Source organism: Ranitomeya variabilis, chromosome 4 (assembly GCF_051348905.1).
Source record: "Ranitomeya variabilis isolate aRanVar5 chromosome 4, aRanVar5.hap1, whole genome shotgun sequence".
NCBI classification, from domain to species: domain Eukaryota; kingdom Metazoa; phylum Chordata; class Amphibia; order Anura; family Dendrobatidae; genus Ranitomeya; species Ranitomeya variabilis.
The window spans coordinates 206,945,537-206,971,907 of NC_135235.1; the positions used below are offsets into that span (position 1 = coordinate 206,945,537).

The 26,371-nt window shown below is 45.2% G+C and overlaps 1 protein-coding gene across 1 annotated transcript in view; it reads right to left on the bottom strand.

The window, feature by feature from the left end:
* The window catches only part of FUZ (fuzzy planar cell polarity protein), a 92,892-nt gene that overhangs the window by 55,454 nt on the left and 11,067 nt on the right, over positions 1–26,371 (bottom strand). Inside the window, exons 2-7 of the mRNA XM_077259756.1 lie at positions 19,452–19,573; positions 17,206–17,290; positions 16,422–16,490; positions 14,060–14,164; positions 1,467–1,664; positions 660–755 (exon numbers count right to left, since the gene is read on the bottom strand). Of these exons, the coding sequence (XP_077115871.1) occupies positions 660–755; positions 1,467–1,664; positions 14,060–14,164; positions 16,422–16,490; positions 17,206–17,290; positions 19,452–19,573 (675 nt within the window). The remainder of the gene's footprint in view (positions 1–659; positions 756–1,466; positions 1,665–14,059; positions 14,165–16,421; positions 16,491–17,205; positions 17,291–19,451; positions 19,574–26,371) is intronic.

A 26,371-nucleotide genomic window follows, 5' to 3' on the forward strand; every position in this document is an offset into this window, starting at 1 on the left:
GGATAATTGCAGTTTCCAGCTTGGTGGGAACAATTTGGGCAAGGTCCTATTCTGTTCCTCATGACTGTGCCCAGTGAACAAGGACCATACAGTCATGGCTGGGGGAGTTTAAGGAAGAATATGACCGTCCTGCACAGAGGGCGGACTTCAACCTCATACAACACCTTGAACAGAGATTGTGAGCCCGATCTCTCCCCAACATCAGGGTCTGATCTCACAAATGGTCTTCTGGATAAAAGGGCAAAAATCCTCATAGACGCCTCCAAAATCATGTAGAAACCCTTCCTATAAGAGCAGGAGCTGTTATATCTGCAGAGGGGCGACTCCATATTAATCTCTATGGATGTAGGACAGGAGGTCAGAAATGATGACGTAGGTTTCCCAATACTTTTGTAAATAGAGTATTTAGAATAGTGAATGGTACGGAGCTGAAATGCCAAAACAGTCAATAGAATTTTTCCCACCGATATCACTGATAGATTAATTAGCCATTTAATTAGTGTATGATGGGCATGGGGTCGGAGAATGAGGTGACCGCAGAGATCAGTAAAGCAGAAGCCGTTTCACTTCTTCTCAATTTTAGCGCCGCTCCTGGCCAGATGGGGTGCAGGTAAATGACATATTAAAAATGAAGTGATACGTAAAATATGTTTCATTACCTCTGACTGCACCTTCTGTAGAGATGGACTGGGGCCGCAAAGTACACACACATCTATGCCAGGAACCAACTGAAAGGTGAGCAGCCTGTGAGGAACCTGAAAAATACCAGCGGGACCATAGCCTCCATTACAACAGAACACAACGCACATTTCGGGTATGTACACGCTGGACAGATACATTAATTTATGCTGACGATCTCCTCGAGAGGCGGCTTGGTGTAAATGCATACCGTATATGCTTATATTGTCTCCGAAAAAAAATGAAGATGTGACTAATCTTATGCAAAGGACGGGCAACCATGGTCTCCTTGGTCATATGTAGTCCGTGGCTGCTTGATCATCCATCTCTGTGCAGGAGCTGAACCCTGGTCCTTCTTGCTGAAAAATCAACAGGCAAAAACACAAATCGAGGCCGCACCCCATGAGTGACAGGTCTCTACTTATGCACACATAGGATGACAAGCTGCTCGGTCGGCCAGGACACACGGTCTCAGACCAGCATTTCGGGATCAATCACGCACGGCTGCAATAACATAACCCAGGTAGTGATCGATTCACACTGTACGTGCTCCGGGCAGCATGAAGCTGATGACAGGATCCCTTTAATAAGAATGATGTGTCATTGCATTATCAATCAATCAATACCACCTAATAATTTACACATTGATGAAGATTCATAACAGTGGACGGTCAAGATCGTTAGACCACAATGTGACTTCTTTTTCTTTGGCCTACAACATATTTTTTAAAAGTTGGACACGCGAAACATCTTTCACCCCACCGAAAAAAAAAAAAAAAAAGACTCACGGTGGGGCTTCCTTGAGGCAGATACACAGGGTAATCGCGTGATGAATGGGGTGACAAGGAAGCGACCAACCAGCACAGAAGCATCACATCTTGTGACGCCAGTCTCCACCACTTTTCTGTGGCAGCTACCACTTTGCCTCCGGCCATGAGGCAGCCAAAGTCACTTTCTGCAGCTTGGGTGAAACCATCAAGACACTCCTGTAATGATAAAATGACACGGCTAAAGAAAAATCACTTCTAATATTATATGGCTGCTTCCTAGGCATTGGTGAAAATCTGATAATAGAGACGGCATGGCGAGGGGGCCGGACATTATATAACAGGGGGGCAGGATGTTATATACAAGGGGGCGATGGGCCGGATGTTATACACTGGGGAGGGTGCGAGGGGGGTACGGTGAGGGGCCGGACGTAATAAACTGGTGGGGGGGCGAGATACTGCATGTCATACACTGTGGGGGGAGAGGGGTTGGATGTTATACACTGGGGTTATGGGGGGGGGGGGAGAGGGGTCGGATGTTATACACAGGGGGGGGCAGATGTTATAGACTGGGGGGGGCTGTCGGACATTATGCATTGAGGGTCTGAGGGACCGGATGTTTTACACTGGGGGGAGAAGGGGGGTTGAATGTTATACACCGGGGGGGGGGGGGGGGCAGAAGGTGAGGAACGAGTGGCCAGATTTTACACAGCAGGTGAGAGCAAGGGGCCGCATGTTTTACACCAGGGGTGAGGGTGACTGGATGTTATATACCGGGTCGAAGAGGGGGGCCGGGGGCAAGGGGGGCCGGTTACATAGCTACGCACGTTGAATATAGACCTCGGTCCATCAAAGTTCAACCTTTCTCCAACTGTACATTTCGTCACTTATCTAGCTATATCCCACAATGTTGTGTATGAAGGAAATTGTCTGGCCCTTATTTGAAAGCTGTTATAGTGTCTGCCATTACTACCTCTTGTGGCCGGCATTCCACAGTCTGACTGCTCTAACCGTAAAGACCCCTTTCCTGTATAGCTGCCGGAATCGCCTTTCATCCCCCCTTAATTAGTGCTCCCTAGTCCTCAGGACAGTCCTTGGAAGGAACAAGTCATGTGCCAGTGTTTTGTACTGTCTACACATATATTTATACATGTAAATGAGACCTCCTCTGAGGCATCTTTTTTCTAAGCTAAACAAGTCCAATTTTTCCAACCTCTCGTCATATGTGAGGCCTCCATTCCTTGAAATAATCTAGTTGCCCTTCGTTGAAGTGATTCTAAGTTCTGAATGTCCTTTTTAAAAAGTGGAGCCCAAAACTGGATCCCATATTCTAGATGTGGCCTCACCAGCAATTTATAAAGGGGTAATAATACGTTGGGATTGCGGGATTTTCTCTCTCTTTTTATACATCCTAAAATCTTGTTTGCTTTTGCAGCTGCTGCTTGACATTGAGTGCTGCTGCTCAGCTTACTTGTAGCCAGAATACCCAAGTCCTTCTCCTGATCTATAGTCCCAAGTATACTCCGATTTAATGTATATGCAGCAATAGGATTACTCCGTCCTAGGTGCATTACTCTACATTTATCTACATTAAATTTCATCTGCCAAGTGTTTGCCCATCAGTCATCTTATCCAGATCATTTTGCAATATTGTAAAGTCAAGGTCAGATCTTAATATCCTACATAGTTTGGTGTCGTCAGCAAAGACTGACACTTTACTTTCAATCCAGATCTACATCTCTGGACCAGATATCACCACCCTACTAACCAGAATCCCACAATGTCTGTCTGCCATTTCATCCTTCTTCGCTAGATTTCTAAAACTTAATATGGACAAAACAGAATTCATCATCTTTCCCCCATCTCACTTGACTCCCCCAACAGACCTATCCATTAACGTGAATGGCTGCCCACTCTCCCCAGTCCCACAAGCTCGCTGCTTCGGGGTAATCCTTGACACTGATCTCTCCTTCAAACCACATATCCAAGCCCTTTCCACTTAATGTCGACTCCAACTCAATATTTCCCGGATCCGTACATTCTTCAACAAAGAATCTGCAAAAACCCTAGTCCATGCCCTCATCATCTCCCGCCTTGACTACTGTAACCTCCTGCTCTGTGGCCTCCCCTCTAACACTCCCGCAGATCCCCCATACTCTGGAACTCTCTACCCCAACACATAAGACTATCGCCTACCATGGAAACCTTCAAAAAGAACCTGAAGACCCACCTCTTCCGACAAGCCTACAACCTGCAGTAACCACTGATAGAACAAACCGTTGCACGACCAGCTCTACCCTCGCCTACTGTATCCTCACCCATTCCTTGTAGATTGTGAGCCCACGCGGGCAGGGTCCTCTCTCCTCCTGTACCAGTCATGACTTGTATTGTTTAAGATTATTGTACATGTCTTATTATGTACACCCCTCCTCACATGTAAAGCGCTATGGAATAAATGGCGCTATAATAATAAATAATAATAATCCCATCCACAAGGTCATTAATAAAGAGGTTAAAAAGAATTGGTCCTAGCACAGATCCCTGCGGTTATCACTGTTCCCAGTACAGATCCCTGTGGTTCCCACTGCTCCCAGTGAAGATCCCTGCGGTCCCCACTGCTCCCAGTACAGATCCCTGTGGTCACCACTGTTGGCTATAATCCATTTAGAGAACGTACCATTTATGACAACTCTTTGTTTCCGGTCATTTAGCCAATTCCTTAGCCATCTGCATATAGTTTCCCCCAGTCCTTGCTTCTGTAGCTTCAGTATAAGGCTGTTATGTGGAACTGTATCAAATGCCTTTGCAAAGTCCAGATAAATCACATCAGCTGCATTACCTACATCCAGATTTGCATTCACCTCCTCATAGAAACTCAACATGTTAGTTAGACACGACTTATTCTTCATGAATCCATGCTGGTTGTCAGTTATAATATTATTCTCTGTAATATATTTCTGCAGCTCATCTCTTAGGCTATGTCTCCACATTCAGGATGGCCGGCGGTATCGCCGCAGCGGCGAAGCCGCTCGGCGCTAAGCCCCGCCCCCTTTCTGGGACGCGATCATGCCGGATGTGTTAACTCTTCACATCCAGGATGATCGCTCTCTCCCATAGGGCCCTGTGATATGCCTTGCGGGGACGCTGCGTCCCCGCAAGGTGTACGGACATGCTGCGATCTGAAAAGACGCGCAGCATGTCCGGAGTCGCAGGGCCGCCGCGTGCGGGTTTCCACGAATAGTGGAGACGGGATTTCATAAAATCCCCTCCACTATGCTGGAACATCTGGACGCTGCTTGTGTGTCACTGCAGCTCTGCGCAGCGTCAAACAAGCAGCGTTTCCTGACCGTGGAAACATACCCTTATGATGCCCTCAAAAATTTTGCACACTACTGATGTCAGGCTTACCGGACGGTAGTTGCCCGGATCCACCTTCTTTCCTTTTTTGAATATTGGTATCACGTGAGCCATCCTCCAATCCCGTGGCACCACGCCTGTTACAAGAGAGTCTAAGAATATGAGATATAGTGGTCTGCCAATTATTGAGCTCAATTCCCTCAGCATCTGTGGATGAATGCCATCTGGGACGGGGGATTTGTCAGTGTTTAAATTGCTCAGACGTAAATGCACTTCTTTTTGTGTTAAACTAGTTAGATCAGGTTGTGAATTTTGATTTTGGCCTTGTTGAATGTTCCCTGTAACAGACAGCTCATTGGTGAACATGGATGAAAAGTGCCTGTTTAATATCTCTGCCTTTTGTTTGTCCTCTGTGATTATCTTGTTATTGTCATCTTTTAAGGGGACAATACCATCTGTTTTTTTCTTTTTGGCATTGATGTATTTATAAACAATTTTGGGATTTATTTTAATGTCTCTGTAGATAACTTTGCCAGCTTGAATTCTTTTTTACATTTCTTATTTAGATCTTTATACTACTGAAATGCTATTTCAGTATTCTCGACTTTCAAGATTTTGAATGCCCTTTGTTTTTGTTTTATTGAACTTTGTACTGTCCTGTTCATCCAAATAATTTATTTTTATTCCTTTACATTTTATTACCAGAGGGTAGAAGTTTTTTTTTCAGGATTCTAGTAGTATTTCCTTAAAAATGCCCCATTTATGTTCGGTATCCCCAGTTACCATGACGTTGTCCTAGTCTATACGATTAGGTGCTTCCCTTAATTTGTTAAAATCACCTTTCTTAAAGTTCCAGGTTTTGGCATTTCCCATTTTGAATGTCTGATTGGAAATTACATTGAAACTTACCATGTTATATGGCTTCCCAAATGCTCTCTGACCTGTAATTCTGAAATTGTATCTGGTCTATTTGACAGAACCGGATCCAGATTAACCTCCCCTGGTCGGTTAATCTACCAGCTGAGAGAGGTAATTGTCCTGAACTGTGGATAAGAAACTGTAGCTTTTACCACAGCCAGAAGATTCTATGTCCCATTGAATGTCTGGATAGTTAAAATCCCCCATTATAAAGAACCCTATTACTGTTTGCTGCCTTTTTAATTTGTTGTAGCATTTCATCCTCTACCTGTTCAGTTATATTAGGAGGCTTGCAGCAAACTCCAATTAGCAGCTTTCCATTATTGCCAACCCCATGTACATTTACCCACAGTGACTCTACATTGCTGTAACTCCCCCAATGTCTTCACTGAGCAAAGGATTTAATGTGGATTTTATGAAGATGCACACCCCTCCTCCTTTTTTTTACCCTGTCCTTTCTAAATGTAGTGTAACTCTCTACATTTGTTACCCAGTCATGGCATTCATCCAGCCAGGTTTCCGTAATGCCCACCACATCGTATTCTGTGACCGTCATAAGAGTCTCCAGTTCATCCATTTTGTTTGCTAGACTTCTTGCATTTGTCAGCAGACATTTAATATTATTAGCACATTTTTTTACTCCTATTCAGCTCCCTGCTTTCCTTACATATCCCATCCCCCACGAAATCGTCATTTCCCCTACTGCCTCCCTCTCTCGGTCTACTCTATCTATCCCCTTATTAGAACAACTACCCTCCCCCCCAGATCCTAGTTTAAGGGTATGTTCCCACGGTCAGTAAACGCTGCGGGTTGGACGCTCCGTACATCCGCAGCGGCCAGATGTTACAGCATAGTGGATGGGATTTCAAGAAATCCCATGTCCACTATGCGTGCAGGGACACCTCCGGCTTCCCTGTGGAGATGGACATGCGGCGCGTCTTCTGAGACCACAGCATGTCAATTTATCTTGCAGAGACACTCCGCAACATAAATTTCCCGTCCAATGTATTGGGTGCGGTGATTCTGCACGGTTCAATGAACACATGCGTAATCACCTGCCGGCAGCGCTTTGGACGGAGCAAACATATGTTGCGTCCAAAGCGCTGCCGGTTCCTGACCGTGGGAACGTACCCTTAACCCCTTCCCGACCCATGACGCCTATGTGGCGTCATGGAATGATCGCATCCCTGCAGATCGGGTGAAAGCGTTAACTCCTATTTTACCCGATCTGCAGGGAGAGGGGGAGTTGTACTTCAGCCTAGGGGGGGTGGCTTTGCCCCCACGTGGCTACGATCGCTCTGATTGGCTGTTGAAAGTGCAACAGCCAATCAGAGCAATTTGCAATATTTCACCTATGAAAATGGTGAAATATTGCAATCCAGCCATGGCCGATGCTGCAATAGCATCTGCCATGGCTGGAAATCATGTTCTGGCCCCCCCCCCACCGCCCCCGATCTCCTCCCCAGTTCTCCGTTCTGTCCGGTACCCCCCTCCGTCCCCCTGTTCGCTCCCCCGTGCTCCTGTCCGCTCCCCCGTGCTCCTGTCCGCTCCCCCCGTCCTCCGATCCCCCCCCCTGTGCTCCGATCCACCCCCCCACCACCCCCTCATACTTACCGAGCCTCCCGAAGTCGGTCCGTCTTCTCCCTGGGCGCCGCCATCTTCCAAGATGGCGGGCGCATGCTCAGTGCGCCTGCCGAATCTGCCGGCTGGCAGATTCATTACAAAGTACATTTTGATCGCTGTGGTAGGTTCTATCACAGCGATCAAAATAAAAAAAATAATAAATAACCCCCCCCCCTTTATCACCCCCATAGGTAGGGACAATAATAAAATAAAGAAAATATTTTTTTTTCTTTTTCCACTAGGGTTAGGGTTAGAACTAGGGTTAGAACTAGGGGTAGGGTTAGGGTTATGGCATGTGCACACAGTGCGGATTTGGCTGCGGATCCGCAGCGGATTGGCCGCGGATCCGCAGCAGATTGGCCGCGGATCCGCAGCGGATTGGCCGCGGATCCGCAGCGGATTGGCCGCTGCGAATTCGTAGCAGTTTTACATCAGGTTTACAGTACCATGTACACCTATGGAAAACCAAATCCGCTGTGCCCATGGTGCGGAAAATTCCGTGCAGAAACGCTGCGTTGTATTTTCCGCAGCATGTCAATTCTTTGTGCAGATTCCGCAGCGTTTTACACCTGTTCCTCAATAGGAATCCGCAGGTGAAATCCGCACAAAAAAAACACTGGAAATCTGCTGTAAATCCGCAGGTAAAACGCAGTGCCTTTTACCTGCAGATTTTTCAAAAATCGTGCGGAAAAATCTCACACGAATCCGCAACGTGGGCACATAGCCTTAGAGTTAGGGTTGGAATTAGAGTTAGGGTTGGAATTAGGGCTAGGGTTAGAAATAGGGTTAAGATTAGGCTTGTGGTTAGGGTTACGGATAGGGTTAGGGGTGTGTTGGGGTTACAGTTGTGGTTAGGGTTGGGATTGGGGTTAGGGTTGGGATTAGGGTTAGGATTAGGATTGGAATTAGGGTTACAGGTGTGTTGGGGTTAGGGTTGTGGTTAGGGGTGTGTTGGGGTTAGGGTTGTGATTAGGGTTATGGCTACAGTTGGGATTAGGATTAGGGGTGTGTTGGGGTTAGTGTTGAAGTTAGAATTGATGGGTTTCCACTGTTTAGGCACATCAGGGGTCTCCAAACGCAACATGGCGCCACCATTGATTCCAGCCAATCTTGCATTCAAAAAGTCAAATGGTGCTCCCTCCCTTCCAAGCCCCGACGTGCGCCCAAACAGTGGTTTACCCCCACATTTGGGGTACCAGCGTACTCAGGACAAACTGGGCAACAACTGTTGGGGTCCAATTTCTCCTGATACCCTTGCAAAAATAAAAAATTACTTGCTAAAACATAATTTTTGAGGAAAGAACAATTATTTTTTATTTTCACGGCTCTGCGTTATAAACTTCTGTGAAGCACTTGGGGGTTGAACGTGCTCACCACACATCTAGATAAGTTCCTTGGGGGGTCTAGTTTCCAAAATGGGGTCACTTGTGGGGGGTTTCTACTGTTTAGGCATATCAGGGGCTCTGAAAACGTAACATGATGCCCGCAGACCATTCCATCAAAGTCTACATTTCAAAACGTCACTACTTCCCTTCCGAGCCCCGGCATGTGCCCAAACAGTGGTTTACCCCCACATATGGGGTATCAGCGTACTCAGGAGAAACTGGAAAACAACTTTTGGGTTCAAATTTCTCCTGTTACCCTTGCAAAAATAAAAAATTCTGGGCTAAAAAAATATTTTTGAGGAAAGGAAACACATTTATTAATTTCACGGCTCTGCGTTATAAACTTCTGTGAAGCACTTGGGGGTTCAAAGTGCTCACCACACATCTAGATAAGTTCCCTTGGGGGTCTAGTTTCCAAAATGGAGTCACTTGTGGGGAGTTCCTACTGTTTAAGCACACCAGGGGCTCTGCAAACGCAACCTGACGCCCGCAGAGCATTCCATCAAAGTCTGCATTTTAAAACGTCACTACTTCCCTTCCAAACCCCGACGTGTGCCAAAACAGTGGTTTACCCCCACATATGGGGTATCAGCGTACTCAGGAGAAACTGGACAACAACTTTTGGGGTCCAATTTCTCCTGTTACCCTTGGGAAAATAAAAAAATGTGGGCTAAAAAATCATTTTTGAGAAAAGAAAAATTATTTTTTATTTTCATGGCTCTGCGTTATAAACTTCTGTGAAGCACTTGGGGGTTCAAAGTGCTCACCACACATCTAGATTAGTTCCTTCGGAGGTCTAGTTTCCAAAATGGGGTCACTTGTGCGGGAGCTCCAATGTTTAGGCACACAGGGGCTCTCCAAACGCGACATGGTGTCCGCTAATGATTGGAGCTAATTTTCCATTCAAAAAGTCAAATGGCACGCCTCCCCTTCCGAGCCTTGCCGTGCACCCAAACAGTGGTTTACCCCCACATATGAGGTATCGGCGTACTCAGGAGAAATTGCCCAACAAATTTTAGGATCCATTTTATCCTGTTGCCCATGTGAAAATGAAAAAATTGAGGCTAAAAGAAATTTTGTGTGGAAAAAAAAGTACTTTTTCATTTTTACGGATCAATTTGTGAAGCACCTGAGAGTTTAAAGTGCTCGTCACTATGCTTCTAGATAAGTTCCTTGGGGGGTCTAGTTTCCAAAATGGGGTCACTTGTGGGGGAGCTCCAATGTTTAGGCACACAGGGGCTCTCCAAACGTGACATGGTGTCTGCTAGCGATGGAGATAATTTTTCATTGAAAAAGTCAAATGGCGCTCCTTCCCTTCCGAGCCCTGCCGTGCACCCAAACAGTGGTTTACCCCCACATATGAGGTATCAGCGTACTCAGAACAAATTGGACAACAACGTTCGTGGTCCAGTTTCTCCTTTTACCCTTGGGAAAATAAAAAAATTTTCGCTAAAAATCATTTTTGTGACTAAAAAGTTAAATGTTCATTTTTTACTTCCATGTTGCTTCTGCTGCTGTGAAACACCTGAAGGGTTAATAAACTTCTTGAATGTGGTTTTGAGCACCTTGAGGGGTGCAGTTTTTAGAATGGTGTCACTTTGGGGTATTTTCAGCCATATAGAACCCTCAAACTGACTTCAAATGTGAGGTGGTCCCTAAAAAAAATGGTTTTGTAAATTTTGTTGTAAAAATGAGAAGTCACTGGTCAAATTTTAACCCTTATAACTTCCTAGCAAAAAAAAAATTTGTTTCCAAAATTGTGCTGATGTAAAGTAGACATGTGGGAAATGTTATTTATTAACTATTTTGTGTCACATAACTCTCTAGTTTAACAGAATAAAAATTCAAAATGTGAAAATTGCGAAATTTTCAAAATTTTTGCCAAATTTCCATTTTTTTCACAAATAAACTCAGAAATTATCGACCTAAATTTACCACTAACATGAAGCCCAATATGTCACGAAAAAACAATCTCAGAATCGCTAGGATCCGTTGAAGCGTTCCTGAGTTATTACCTCATAAAGGGACACTGGTCAGAATTGCAAAAAACGGCAAGGTCATGAAGGGGTTAAAGCTCCTCCATCCGTCTTACCATTTTTTCCTCCAAGCACAGCTGCACCCTCCCCATTGAGGTACGGTCCGTCCCTACCATAGAGCCTGTAGCCGACAAAGAAGTCGGCCCAGTTCTCCATGAACTCAAACCCTTCCTTCCTGCATCTATTTCTAAGCCACTGATTTATCTCCCTAAGCTCAGGCTGCCTATATAGTGACGCTCGTGGCACTGGCAGTATTTCTGAAAAGACCACCTTGGAGGTCCTGGCCTTCAGCTTCTCTCCTAGTTCTCTAAAATCATTCTTAAGGACCTTCCACCTACCTCTAACTTTGTCATTGGTACCGATGTGTACCATGACCACTGGGTTTTCCCCAGCCCCACCCAGCAATCTGTCTATCTGATCCGCAATATGTCAAACCCGAGCACCTGGCAGACAACACACTGTTCGGCATTTACGGTCTCGGCGGCAGATGACTGTCTGTCCGCCTAAATATAGAGTCCCCTACCACCAACATCTGTCTGGCCTTTCCTGCACTCCTATTTCCCTCCTTCCTACAGCAGTCGTTTTCCTGGTTGCTAGGAGCAATGTCCTGCTGCAGTGATCCTAGCCCTGGGCTTGCATTCCTAATATCAGCCAAACAGGCATATTTGCTTGGTTGTGCCAGATCGGGACAGGGCTCCCTGACAAGTTTCCCCTAACCCTTCTTGTAACATTTACCCAGCTGCTTACTTCTCTTTCCTGATCTTCCCCACCTTCACCCTCCTCCGTATCTCTGGCCCCAGCCAGCACAAGGTCAGCGAGCTCTAAACTCCTCTCCAGGTTTGCAATGTGCAGTGTTGCCAGCTGCACATTTAGATCCATTACCTGGGCTTCCAAACATGTAACTCGCTTGCATCGAGTGCAGACATATTCACCCTATATCGGAAACTTGGGCCGAGAGGTGGCAGATGCGGTTTAACAATGATAAATGTAAGGCTATACACATGGGAAGATGGAATCAATATCATCATAACACACTGAATGGGAAACCACTGGGTAAATCTGACATGGAGAAGGACTTAATGATAAACTTACCTGGAGTAGCCAGTGCCAGGCAGCGGCTGCCAAGGCAAACAGGATCATGGGGTGCATTAAAAGAGGTCTGGATACACATGACGAGAGCATTATACTGCCTCTCTACAAATCCCTGGTTAGACCGCACATGGAGTACGGTGTACAGTTTTGGGCACCGGTGCTCAGGAAGGATATAATGGAACTAGAGCGAGTACAAAGGAGGGCAACAAAATTAATAAAGGGGATGGGGGAGCTACAATACCCAGAGAGATTAGCAAAATTAGGATTATTTAGTCTAGAAAAAAGACGACTGAGGGGCGATCTAATAAACATGTATAAGTATATAAGGGGGCAATACAAATATCTCTCCGAGGATCTGTTTATACCAAGGAAGGTGACAGTCACAAGGGGGCATTCTTTGCGTCTGGAGGAGAGAAGGTTTTTCCACCAACATAGAAGAGGATTCTTTACTGTTAGGGCAGTGAGTATCTGGAATTCCTTGTCTGAGGAGGTGGTGATGGCGAACTCAGTCGAGGGGTTCAAGAGAGGCCTGGATGTCTTCCTGGAGCGTAACAATATTGTATCTTATAGTTATTAGGCTCTTTAGAAGGACGTAGATCTGGGGATTTATTCTGAAGGAATATAGGCTGAACTGGATGGACAAATGTCTTTTTTCGGCCTTGCTAACTATGTTACCCTCAAACGGCTGTTCAAGGTATGCATACATCTCACAAGATGAACGCCTGGTGGTATTTTTCATGGATCACACATTCAATGGTGATAACAGTACAGATAAAAGCAGAACAAAAACAAACAATTGAAGCTAGTAAGGAAAACACCAAACTATGCTCTTGTGTTTAACTATGAAATTGCATTTAACTATGGACTTATCTGCAGTCTTGGACTTCACCAGGGGGGTGAGGGGCCAGATGTTGGGGTCAGTGTCGGATGTACCATATCGGGGGATGGGCAGATGTTAAACACTAGGGGCAAGGGTGGCTGGATGTTATAAACCATGGAACAAGGGGTTAGATGTTAAACACAGGTGCTGGAGGAGTGGTAGGGAGGCAAGAGGCCAGATGTCATCCACTGGGGATGATGACCTGGATGTTCGACGCCGGGGTCGAAGGGCCGAAAGGTATACACCGGGGACAACAATATTGAACAAAAAAAAAAAAAACAAGTTCAATAATTAAGATGCATGCCCTGTTTCTTCTATCTGTATATTGTATATAAAATAAAAAGTACCTAAAAGAAAAATTCAAACAAACAATGTGCCTACCGTGGTTTTAATTTTTCTGATTTGCATGTCCTGGTTCTGAATCCACATTTACTTAAAATACCACAGAGCCAAATCATTGTGTAAATCAAATCAAGTGCCTGTCTACTTGGCCAGAAGTTGGAATTATTTTCTGGGACAGAGGGAATAATGCCTGTCCGTCAGTGCCAAAAACAGGTTGAGGCACAGCCTAACTGTGGGCCTCTTTTTACCTGTCCACTGGCATATTAATAGGTGTTCATAAATTTAACTCACAGTTTGCCAATTTAATTAAGGCTACTTTCACACTAGCGTCGTGCACTGCACGTCGCTATGCGTCGTTTTACAGAAAAAACGCATCCTGCAAAAGTGCTTGTAGGATGCGTTTTTTCTCCATCGACTTTTATTAGCGACGCATTGCCACACGTCGCAACCGTCGTGCGACGGTTGCGTCAGACCGTCGCCACCAAAAAAGTTGCTTGTAACGTTTTTTGGTGCGTCGTCTGCAGCATTTCCGACTGCGCATGCGCGGCCGGAACTCCGCCCCCGCCTCCCCGCACCTCACAATGGGGCAGCGGATGCGTTGGAAAACTGCATCCGCTGCCCCCGTTGTGCGGCACATTCACAGCTAGCGTCGGTGCGCCGCAACGTCGCATAGCGACGTGCAGTGCACGACGCTAGTGTGAAAGTAGCCTAAGCATAATAGAATGCAAATGATCAACTATCGACGTAATCGCGCTTTACATTTTCTCCACAAGTGACACTTGCCAATGTACAGGACAGATGATAAATGTCTGATTGCACCATCTTTTGACTTATGAGCCAGTAAAAAATGTAATCCATCTTTTAATGATCTTGCAATTGATAGAAACCCAATTCATTTAACCCTTTCTGAGCTAGCATTGTAAAGGTTACAAATTTACAACACAGTGATCAGGCCCCCTGCCCCCGAAACACCATGCTAACCTGAAGAATGGCCACATCGTGAGCAATAACACAGTCCACGCACTGAGTTAGGTCTGCCATCTTCTCAGACTCTGTTAAAAAGCTGTCAATCAACTTGTAGCAGGCCTGAAAGAAAAGGTTTAGGAAAAGTGCAAAGTCCTTTCATATGCATTTAGAAAATTTTTGAACTAATAGCAGACACATTAGTACCCAGTTCTGACGCGCCGTGGGGGTCATAATGGTCAGATCACCACCAATGTGATCATTTGTTTTCACCAGACATAGTAGGTGGAGACTTGCTGCTGTAAAGTTCCCCGTATACAGTACACAGAAACATAAGGGATTTCTGCTCTCCTGTCTCTATGTATCACATATTTAGAAGAAGCAGCATACTTGCTTCATAGAGGCAAGAAAGCAGGACAAGTCATGCCTATGTGTGAACGAATGTCAACCATATAAACTGAAAACCTATAAAATGAAAAAAGGGGCAATCCACATGCCCATTACGGTTCCCTTTTCTACAGATATAGCTTGGATTCAAACTGACAGTAAAAAAGTGAACTAGATGCCCTCAAGAATTAAAATTTTTCTGTCAAGTTGACATTTGTATACCATTACTTAGGCATGTCCCAAATGACAAAAGGCCTTTATTTTGTAGAATGTTATCATGGAGAGAAACATGAAGTGTGGCTGACCATTAGACTAGCTGGGCCCTTCAGATCTGAAGAGAGCTTTACAATTCGTCGGTAAGTGAAGCTGTATTTATTGTAATAAGTTATACTTTTAAAGGATCGATCTACGATGATTAAAGCGGATGAATGGGACTCATTTTACTCATTTGTTATAACATTCTCTGCCATTTAGAAAATTCCTTTTTGAAGCCGGACTACCCCTTTAATGACATTGCTGGATGCTGCACTCTTTATCAACTTGCTATATTCCCTGAGATATGGAAACGTAGGGTCAGTAGGGAAGCGGAAATAATAGATGCAAGATACAGTAAGACTCCTTAGTGCATGTGTCACAGCCACAGACTTCCATATCTTATGTTTAGGCCATTTTTCTTAAATGAAATGTGCAAACTATTTCTCTCAGCCATTGTGAGATTATTCTTTCAATCCAATATGATAATTATAACTACTCCGATAACCACCGTTTAAAAAGCTGTATAAACCAGGCAATAAAACAACTCAATTTAACTGCCCTATGGTGAGTAACGTAGAAAACTGATTAAGGGATCAAAGTGGTTTGGATCAGCATAGAAGAACTAATGGGACAGAAAGACCCTTGCTTAGCAGGCTTAGTTTGGAAAATATGAGTAATTTTTTTTGTAGGATTTTGTTTCTTTTGGGACGGTTTTGATCTTTAGTTTCTTTTAACCTGCCTTTCCCCCTGGATCCTCTTGATTTTCATTTTGTGGCTCTTCTTCTGGTGATAAAATGGCTGGAAAACCTAGAATTAGAGTATATTAGGTGCTCTCGTTCTTAGATTTTATAGTCACAATACCCGGTTACTTTCCTGTGCCATCATAGGGTGAGGGTGAAATAGATTACAGGTCTGAAGTCTGAATGCCACCTGATGTTGAGTTGAGATCAGCTAACAAGGTATTTCCGACATCTGGTGGTATCTGTTGTAAGGATCTACTTGGTTCATGGAACTTTTAAAGATACACAGATCCAGTGCCAGCTCCCCGCCACAACTCAGGTCTGTGTGTGTTTTGGATGTAGTGATGAAGTCACAACTACCGCTTATATTACCGCTACAGTCAACCATTAAGCTCTATTATCGGCAGAACCGCTGAGCTCTGCAAATGTTTCAGGGCCACTTTTCTAAGAGCGGAAAACACCTTTAATTCTCATTTTACATTTTTTATTGCATTTATTCTGATTTCAGACACTTTGACCTTTGGTGTTTTTTTTAAGTATTCAGCTCAGATATCAGGATAAAAGTTTCCTGTGTAGGCAGCATTCCCATCTTTATGCCATTCGTATATGTGTACCAATCTACGAGCTGACCCCATCCCGCCAGTAACAAGTAACACTATCTAAAATATCTTTGTCTAATAGGCCTTCATACAAACTAGATAAAAGTCAGTCGACAAAGATGATTTTCATCAGGACTGGCCGACCATCTGATGTGTATGGGGGCCTCCTCAAGGGAAGAAAAGGATCGGGTGACTGGAATTTAAAGGTCCAATCTTTTAATGTGCAGGGGAGATAAGTTGCTGTCTGGCTTTGTCCTCTCACCCTGTTGAAAAAAATATATGAATGCCGAGAGAAGAGCACTCGAGTGTTCGGGGATTCGGGAGAAGTAGCTGTCTCAGCCAGTTTAAGCCCTATGCAATCTCCTCGGACAACCGCTGCCGATAACCTGCTCCACTTACCCGTAGGTCCTTCTTCAAACGTTCCACATTTTTAACATTGACGAGGTCGTCCAAGCCGATCACGAGAACCTGCAAAAGTAATGGGGACACGTTATTGCTGGCAAACACAATAACTTCTGGTCTTACACTGTGTATAGGTCTTCCATAATTGTGGGATCTAGTGAGTGAGTGGATGTAAACCTCTGCAGTCTAGCTGACTTCAGGGTGGTGGTAATGGAGGAAAGTGTGACAACTTCTAGTAAAATCATGGTACAAAGGCCAGGAGCAGCCTCACACTACAGGTGCTACAGCACACAAATGACCTAATGACACAGATATATTGTATTGAGGCAGTAAAACGATTATAAATCACATTAGTAGTAAGTGGATTACTTGGTAGATAGCTACTGCTCCCACGCCTAATACACATCCTCGGCTGAGAATGCAGCGGTTCCAAATGAGGAGAGGGGAAAAAGCTCAGCTCAGGTGGCTGGTTATCACCACTGAGATAAAGGCTTGGGTACAATAAAATCCAACATGTCCAAACCTTATTTTTCCTGATATCACATGTCCAGATAAGACCTGTGAAACCCAGTTATCAGAATCAGTCAAAATCGGGTTTTGATCGCCACTGATCTAATATGTAAGGGCTGCTTTAGAGGCGAGGAAGAGCAGCTCTTGAAAAGCTTCAGCCCTACCTTTGTGTTGCGGCACATAGGTCACCGCAGTGTTATTTCCAGGAAACGTTAATCAGAATTATGAATGCAGCTCTAATCTGAATGACAAGTATTGACAAGCTACACACCATGGCGCTGAAGACGTTCTCCAGTAGCTTGTTCAGTGACATGTCGCTGGCCGTGTTTTCACAGGACATCACTATTAGGTTGATGCTTAAAGAAAAAAGAAAATGATCACATATTGATGCCAAAAGTATTAACCCCGTAACTTGACAAGGCATTATGTAAAAGTGATGATGGACTATGTGGAGAAAAGCATTGAACCTCGTAGTCCTCGTATTCAGGATTTTCCTTCAACCCCATGGACTCTGGAACTTAAGCTGTCCACCTCACTCTCGATGTATAACATTCGACCTATAGCCCCCTCCCCAGCGTATCACATCTAGCCCCTGCCCCCGATGTATAATATCCAGCCTCTCTCTCCCCCCTCCCAGTGTATAACATCTGGCCCCTCGCCCCCTGTATATAACATCTGGCCCCATGCTCCCTCGTGGTTTATTACTTTCTGTCCCTCGCTCCTCCGGGGTGTATAACATCCAGCCCCTCGCTCCCCCGGGGTGTATAACATCCGGCCCCTCGCTCCCCCGGGGTGTATAACATCCAGCCCCTCGCTCCCACGGAGTGTATAACATCCAACCCCTCGCTCCCCCGGGGTGTATAACATCCGGCCCCTCGCTCCCCCGGGGTGTATAACATCAGGCCCCTCGCTCCCCCGGGGTGTATAACATCCGGCCCCTCGCTCCCCCCGCGGTGTATAACATACAGCCCCTCGCTTCCCCGGGGTGTATAACATCTGGCCCCTCGCTCCCCCCGGGGTGTATAACACCCGACCCCTTGCTCCCCCCAGGGGGGGGTTCAACATCCGGCCCCTCGCTCCCCCAGGGTGTATAACATACAGCCCCTCGCTCCCCCGGGGTGTATAACATACAGCCCCTCGCTCCCCCGGGGTGTATAACATACAGCCCCTCGCTCCCCCGGGGTGTATAACATACAGCCCCTCGCTCCCCCGGGGTGTATAACATACAGCCCCTCGCTCCCCCGGGGTATATGGCGGGAGCTTTTATATCTGCAGATGGGCAACTCCATATTGATGTCTATGGATTTAAAAGGGGACGTGAGGAAAGCTCCTGTAGGTGACCCAATAATTTTCTCCATAAAGTGTAGATAGATTTTGGAGGATCTGAATGTATTGCATTGGAATGGGCAGAAAAACAAAATCCAGATGGGGTGCAAATACTTTTACAAAGATAAAATAAAACAGATGGGGAAGGTTGTTTGACGGAGGCGTCTGTTGTAGAGAGAGAAGTGTGTGTGGATTTCGTCACTTTTATTTAATCCCGGCACTGATAATAGAACAGATTATCAGCGTGTCGGTGCATAGATAAGATGATTAGTAACACAACCGGAGAACCGCAGACGTCATGACTTACAGCTGAAGAAACTGTAAAGTTATATCTAATCACTGACCCTTCATGATTCAGGGGCACCTGAGGTGGCCGCAAACATTAGTCTAAATGGACTTGATCGTTTGAAGGTAGGAATTTAAAAAAGAGAAGATAAAGTTTTAGTTGCCGTCATTGCGTGGAAACTAGTCGGCTATGATTAAAAAATTTTGTCCCGATAGCTGCTGGTCCGGGAAAATAACTTTTCCAGAAAGATCGTCCTTCTCGTAGACACAGAGAACATGTATGGTCAGTTCAAAGCGCCGCAAGGACAAATATGGAATAAAATGTGTAAGATGACCAACTGTTCACCAGTTATTCAACCATTCAACAGATCTAAATGAAAGTGTATGATGTCCTTAAAAGGGGACGACCGGGACTGAATAATTCGGATAGGTCATCAATATGAGATAGGGGAGGGTCCTACACCTGGCAGCCCTGCCATCAGCTGAAATCAAGAAGGAAAATTCATGGAATTATGGAAATCCACAGGTTGGCTGTAGTGTCTCCAGACTTGTCTCCCATTGAGCACATCTGGGATGGTATTGAGAGGTGATTACAAAGGAGCTGCCAGCAGTGGATCTTGATGATTTGCCCAAGTGCATTAAACAGCAGAACCTTCCTGAGAAGACCATTAATGACCTCACTGATAGCAGCCAAGGCTGGAAGTGCCGGGATTTCTGCACGTGGCTCAGACTCCAGACCGAATAAACCAAGATTTTTAAAAAAAAATTTATTTCCAATTTTTCCATCATTTGCAGATCAGTAACGTCTCCATCCTGTGATTTCCATCATTATGTGACTTTTCCTTCTCGGTGCTGCAATTTCAAGGTTAAGGCTGGACAACGCTGTGGACGCCATCAGTCACTTACCTATCATGGAAGGTCCTCCACACCACCCTGCTGTTCTCAGTGCATGTAGACGTTAACAGAACATCCTGATTATTGGCAAACATGTGCACGCCGTTCAATGATCCGATAACGGAAAAAGTCAGCTGGAAAACACAAAAGCACAGGTGAAATGAGAATATATAGGACTTAATAAAGCCATGAAGTGAAGAATATTCTCCTGTATGGGCTGCTCTTTGCTGCCACTGGGGGAGCTCCCTTCTATTTATACCATACACAGGTAAGTCCAGAAATCTTTGGGCAGTGACAGAATCTTTGTGATTTCAGCTCTGCAGGCCACCATTTTTAATTTAAAATGAAACAACTGAGATATAACTCCAGTGTAGACTTTCAGGGTTAATTAAAGGGGTTGAACAAAAATATCCCGTGAAATGTATAGGAATTGCAACCATCTTTATATAAAGTCTCCTCATTTCAGGGGCTCAAAATTAATTGAACAAATTAACTTTATCGTAAATAAAATGTTCATTTTTAAATACTTTAGAGAAAATCCTCTGCAGGCAATGACTGCCTTAAGTCTGGAAGCCATGGACGCCACCAAACGTTGGTTTTTCTGCTTTGTGATGACTCGCCTTGACTACTACAGCTGGCTTGTTTATGGCTCTTTCTGCCTTAAGTTTTGTTTTCAGCCTGTGAAATGTTGCTCGATGGAGCGGAGATCTGATTGACTAAAGGCCCCGTCTCACTAAGCGATTTACCAACGATCACGACCAGCGATATGACCTGGCCGTGATCGTTGGTAAGTCGCTGTGTGGTCGCTGGGGAGCTGTCACACAGACAGCTCTCCCCAGCGACCAACGATCAGGGGAACGACTTCGGCATCGTTGAAACTGTCTTCAACGATGCCGAAGTCCCCCTGCAGCACCCGGGTAACCAGGGTAAACATCGGGTTACTAAGCGCAGGGCCGCGCTTAGTAACCCGATGTTTACCCTGGTTACAAAAAAAAACAAACAGTACACACTCGCCTTTCGGTGTCCAGGTCCCTTGCCGTCTGCTTCCTGCTCTGACTGAGCCGCCGTACAGTGAGAGCAGAGCGCAGCGGTGACGTCACTGCTGTGCTCTCACTTCTCACTGTACGGCCGGCAGTCAGTGAGAGCAGGAAGCAGACGGCAAGGGACCTGACGGACATCAGAAGGCGAGTATGTACTGTTTGGTTTTTTTTACATTTACGCTGGTAACCAGGGTAAACATCGGGTTACTAAGCGCGGCCCTGCGCTTAGTAACCCGATGTTTACCCTGGTTACCAGTGAAGACATCGCTGGATCGGTGTCACACACACCGATTCAGCAATGTCAGCGGGGCCTCAACGACCAAAAAAAGGTCCAGGCCATTCCGACACGACCAGCGATCTCGCAGCAGGGGCCTGATCGCTGGTACGTGTCACTCATAGCGAGATCGCTATGGAGGTCGCTGTTGCGTCACAAAACTTGTGACTCAGCAGCGATCTCGCTAGCGATCTCGCTATGTGAGACGGGGCCTTAAGGGTACCGTCACACAGTGCCATTTCCATCGCTACGACGGTACGATTCGTGACGTTCTAGCGATATCGTTACGATATCGCAGTGTCTGACACGCAGCAGCGATCAGACACCCTGCTGAGAATCGTACGTCGTAGCAGATCGTTTGGAACTTTCTTTCGTCGCTTGATCACCCGCTGACATCGCTGGATCGTTGTGTGTGACACCGATCCAACGATGTGTTCGCTTGTAACCAGGGTAAACATCGGGTAACTAAGCGCAGGGCCGCGCTTAGTAACCCGATGTTTACCCTGGTTACCAGCGTAAACGTAAAAAAAACAAACAGTACATACTCACATTCCGGTGTCTGTCCTCCGGCGTCTCAGCTTCTCTGCACTGTGAGCGCCTGCCGGCCGGAAAGCGAGCACAGCGGTGACGTCACCGCTCTGCTTTCCGGCTATGGTGCTTACACAGTGGAGAGAAGCTGAAAGCCGGGGGACAGACACCGGAATGTAAGTATGTACTGTTTGTTTTTTTTACGTTTACGCTGGTAACCAGGGTAAACATCGGGTTACTAAGCGCGGCCCTGGAGGTTTTCTGTCAGAATTTGTACAATTCTGACAGAAAAAAATTGTGATACGCTCCAGACATACACGAAATAAGAACGCTGGATGCCACGTGCCGCCATACAGCCTTCAACTGTATTCACGAGCCAACGCCAAACACCATAATCCCGGCTCCCGTGTGTCGGACATGTTGTGTATTTAACTACGGATGTTCTCCACTAGAATTAACTATTGGTGTGGACCTTAATGTCCTTAGTAAATGATTCTCTGTCAAAGATTTGTTTTCAATTTTCCCCACGTTAACAGCTTCCAGCTTCAGCCAATTTTTTCAAATTTTGGGGGGTTTTCTACATGATGGCCATCTTTTTGTAGTTTTGAATGACACCGTTCACTTCTACCTATATTGTACTAAAGATTAAAAAAATAAATTCTAAGTGGTGAAAAAATGATGAAAGAAAAAAATCCCAAACATATAATTACAGCAATACTAAACATATATGATCGATTTTAGATTGGATGGGTTCTTACCGGCATCTGGTGAGAATTTCATGACAATAGTACCTTTAGAAATATATTTACTGTACTAAGAAAATTGGAGATGCGTTCAATACTTATTTCACCTGCAGGCTGTATTGAACACATCATTAGAAATGGGTGGACCCCTGGAAGTTCGGGTCCGGTCAAACAGCAGTTGTTGTTATTATTATTATACATTTTTATAAAAAAAAAAGTTCATTAAAGTTTGTATTTGAGTACCAGAATAGTACCCGTACCCCTTTCACTTAAATGGGGGGCCCAAACATCCAGTGTTTGCTGCCCTGTCATGTACATGTTAGGGCGGCAAACACGGCTTCTGATCGGTGGTAACATCATTACCGCCAGTCAGACAGCCGCGGTTCAATTGCTGTCAAAAGACAGTGTGAGCTGTGAGAGGTATGCATTTTACCTCCGGTCACTGGGCTCAGCTAATGGGACTACTGCTCCCATCAGCCTACACCTACGGCAGCTGATGGGTGTATTCATTAGTGGACTCCTGTGCTCTAAATAAATTTTAAAAAAGTAGCGTAGGTTCCCCAGAATTTTGATAACCAGCCAGGCAAAACTGACAACTGGGGGCTACAACCCTCAGCTGTTAGAGTCAGCAAGACTGGTTATCAAGAATAGAGGAGTCCCCACGCTGGTTTTTAAATTAGAAAAAACTGCTTAAAAAAATTAAAAAACGGCGTGGAGTCCCCTCTATTTTTGACAACCAGCCTTGCTAAAGCAGACAGCTGTGGGGTGGTATTCTCAGGTTGGTAAGGGGCCATGAATATTGGCCCCCTAGTCTAAAAACAGCAGCCAGCAGCCACCCAGAAAAGGCACATAATTAAGGCTAGTTTCACATTAGCGTTTAAATCCGCAGCGTTTAATCCGCATCCGAAAGTGGTGGAAAAAACGCATATAAACGCGTACAAACGCGTTTTTTTAGAAGCATACGATACCGCATGCGATTAAAAAAATGTCGCGTTTGTACGCTTTTTTTCCTGCGTTTGTGTTTTTGGTGCGCATGATGAGAAATTTCACAAGAGAAAAATCAAGATAACCAGACACCGCCAATGGGACTACAGAGGGCGTGTATTATGGGATTTCCTTATATAGACCCCTGAACAGCTGTAATCTTCAGATTTTGCTCCTGTATCCTGTGTCATGATGGATCTTCGCATGGAGAGCTTTTATTTCAACCTGGATTTAAGCTTCAAGCTGTTTCTTGCCTGTGCTTTTGCTTGGGAGCAAGACAGAAATCGCGAAAGATGGAGAAGGAGACAACGTAGGCGTTTTTAGAGGCACCCCATTATCGAACTACGTGAGAGCCGTGGAGCCTATCACACGCTGTATGGCGAGCTTAATGCGAACCCGGAGAAATTCCATGAATATACAAGGATGTCGCAAGACTCGTTCCGGGATTTGCTTGCTCGTGTCCAAGGAGCCATACGGAGACAGGACACCCAGCTCCGTAGAGCGATTCCACCGGAGGAATGTCTGCTGGTTACATTAAGGTACATTCCAAATCTAAATGACAGTCCAAATTTCGTGTTTTCTGACATGTATGTTTTGGGTATTTTCCTTTCTTTCTTTAGCGTAACCACACCATAAATAGAATAGTTTGCAATTTTTGGGGGGTTTCTTTTTCTTACAGATTTCTGGCAACCGGAGAGAGTTTATCATCCCTCCACTTCCAATACCAGCTTGGAATATCCACCCTGTCCGGAATAGTTGCGGACACCTGTCGGGCTTTGTGGAATGTACTCCGGGATGAGTTTATACCCCTACCCACCGTCGACATGTGGCTTGAAATTGCGGAAAAATTCTGGAGTGTGTGTGATTTCCCCAACTGTTTAGGAGCGGTGGATGGAAAGCACATCCGCATTAACAAACCTGCCAGAACAGGATAGGAGTACTTCAATTACAAAAAATATTTTTCTGTTGTGCTCATGGCAATAGCTGATGCGAACTGTCGCTTCATCGCCGTGGACATTGGAGCTTTTGGCCGTGGCAACGATTCCCAGACTTTCAAGAACTCGGATATGGGCCGCCGTGTGTATGGCAAAAATTTCAATTTTCCCCCGCCACATCCTCTCCCCAACAATCAAGGTCCACCGGTGCCATTTGTTATGGTTGGGGATGAGGCCTTTCAAATGTGTGAAAACCTACTGAAGCCCTATTCCAGTCGGGACTTGAACCACACTAGAAGGATCTTTAACTACAGACTGACCAGGGCCCGAAGAACAGTAGAGTGTTCCTTTGGCATTCTGGCCTCTAAATTGCGCATTCTAGCATCAGCCATAAATCTAAAAGTGGAAACAGTCGACGAGGTGGTCAAAGCCTGTGTGGTTCTGCACAATTATTTAATGGCTAAGGAGCAACCCAACATTGAACTGGATGAACCAGTTGCACACCCACTGCCCGATTTCCAGCATCACCCGCTGCGGTCAACTGCAGCAGTTGGTCACATGCGGGACCAATTTGCTGCCTTTTTTGATTCAGATATTGGACGTGTGTCATGGCAGGACAATGTTGTGTAAATGTCCTGTTGTAATTCGATCTGTACCAGTAATTTCCTACAATAATAATAATATTTCTCATTAATAAAATTTAGTTTTGGTTGTGTTGACCGTGTCTCCTATGTTTTTCCTCTACAAACCAAGGCTGTCCTAAAACTAGCAGTATTTGGTCTGTATTTAATATCAGTATTTGTAATCCAAAACCAGGAGTGGGTGATAAAGGCAGAGGTGCTAGTTATTATGTTAATATCATAATTTACCTCTAATTGTTCCACTCCTTGTTTTGGCTTACAAATACTGATACTTATCAGAGTCTAGACATGTTTTTCTCTTGTTGAACGCATGCATTCATGAACGCAAGCAAACGCATGTGCTTGTAAACGCCTGCGTTCATATAGACAGCAATGCGTTTTTTTGTCGCAATCCTTGCGCAATCGACCGCATGCGTTTACAGGCGGCAAATTGACGCCTCTAAAAATTACTACATGTTGCATTTCCGCGCCAAGCCGCAAACGACGATACGACGCATGCGTCGTCAAACGCGGAGAAAAAAAACGCATGCGTCCCTAATGTTAAATATAGGAATACACAACGCATGCGGATATATGCGGTACAAACGCTGCGGACACAACCGCAAATGTGAAACCAGCCTTAGAAGCGCCTATTCTGGGACTTTGCCCAGTTCTTCCCATTTGCCCTGTAGCGGTGGCAAGTGGGGTTCACCTTTGTATTGCCCGGTGACATCAAGCCCATGGATTAGTAATGGAGAGATATCTATAGGACACCTATCCATTACTAATCCTATAGCTATAAGGTAAATAAAGACACAGCCAGAATATAGTCCTTTATTAGAAATAAAACAAAACAATTTTCCATTTTTTATTTAAAAATAAACAGTTTTACTCACCTAACACCTATTTCCATTAAATTCCTCATCTTGTGTAATAAAACAAAAGTAAAAACAACAATATCCCTCACCTGTCCAACGTTCTGTCCCACGCCGTCATCTATGCCTGGGGATTAATAGTCTTCAACCTGGACGGTGCCAAGATGCTACCGTTCAGGATGAGAACCACTGAGGAATGAGCTGCTGCGAGCTCAGCATCAGTGACCGGCGGTGACATCATTGAGGTTAGTGCTGGTCACTGAGGCTGTGTTACCAGTCAGGCCAGTGAACTATGGTGACCTCACCACCATGAGAAAAAGTCTCACTGTGCAAAGGCAAGTTCACCACAGCTCATCGGGAGAATTTCATGGCAGTGAACTCACCTCAGCACAGGGAGACTTTCTCACTGTGCTAGCGGGGATCTCACTGGAAGTTCATTGGACCAGCTGGGAATGGAGCCTCAGTGACCTGTGGTAGCCTTGTCATTATGCTGCTCCAGGTATGACCGGGACACATCTGAGATGGACGGCGATGAACTGGAAGTTGTAAAGGACTTCAACCTACTATGACCAATGATCAGTCAAGATGCAGCGACGACACCGGAAGTCAATAGGAGAATAGCTATGGGCAAATCAACAATGAAGTCACAGGACCAGGTCCTCAAATCAAGTAACATTTAACTGGTGATGAAGACACAACTTGTACATAGTCTGGTCTTTTTTGTCATAACTTATAGGTGCGATACCTGGGCGATAAAGAAACAACACATAAGAAGAATCAACGCCTTCGAAACGTGGTGCTGGTGTAGGATGGTAAAGAACAAATCAAGCCGACATATCAGCCGAAGCAAGGATCATCAAGCTATGAATCGCCTACTTTGAACACATCATACAAAGAGGGCAATCACTGGAGAAGGATGTGATTGTCGGAAGA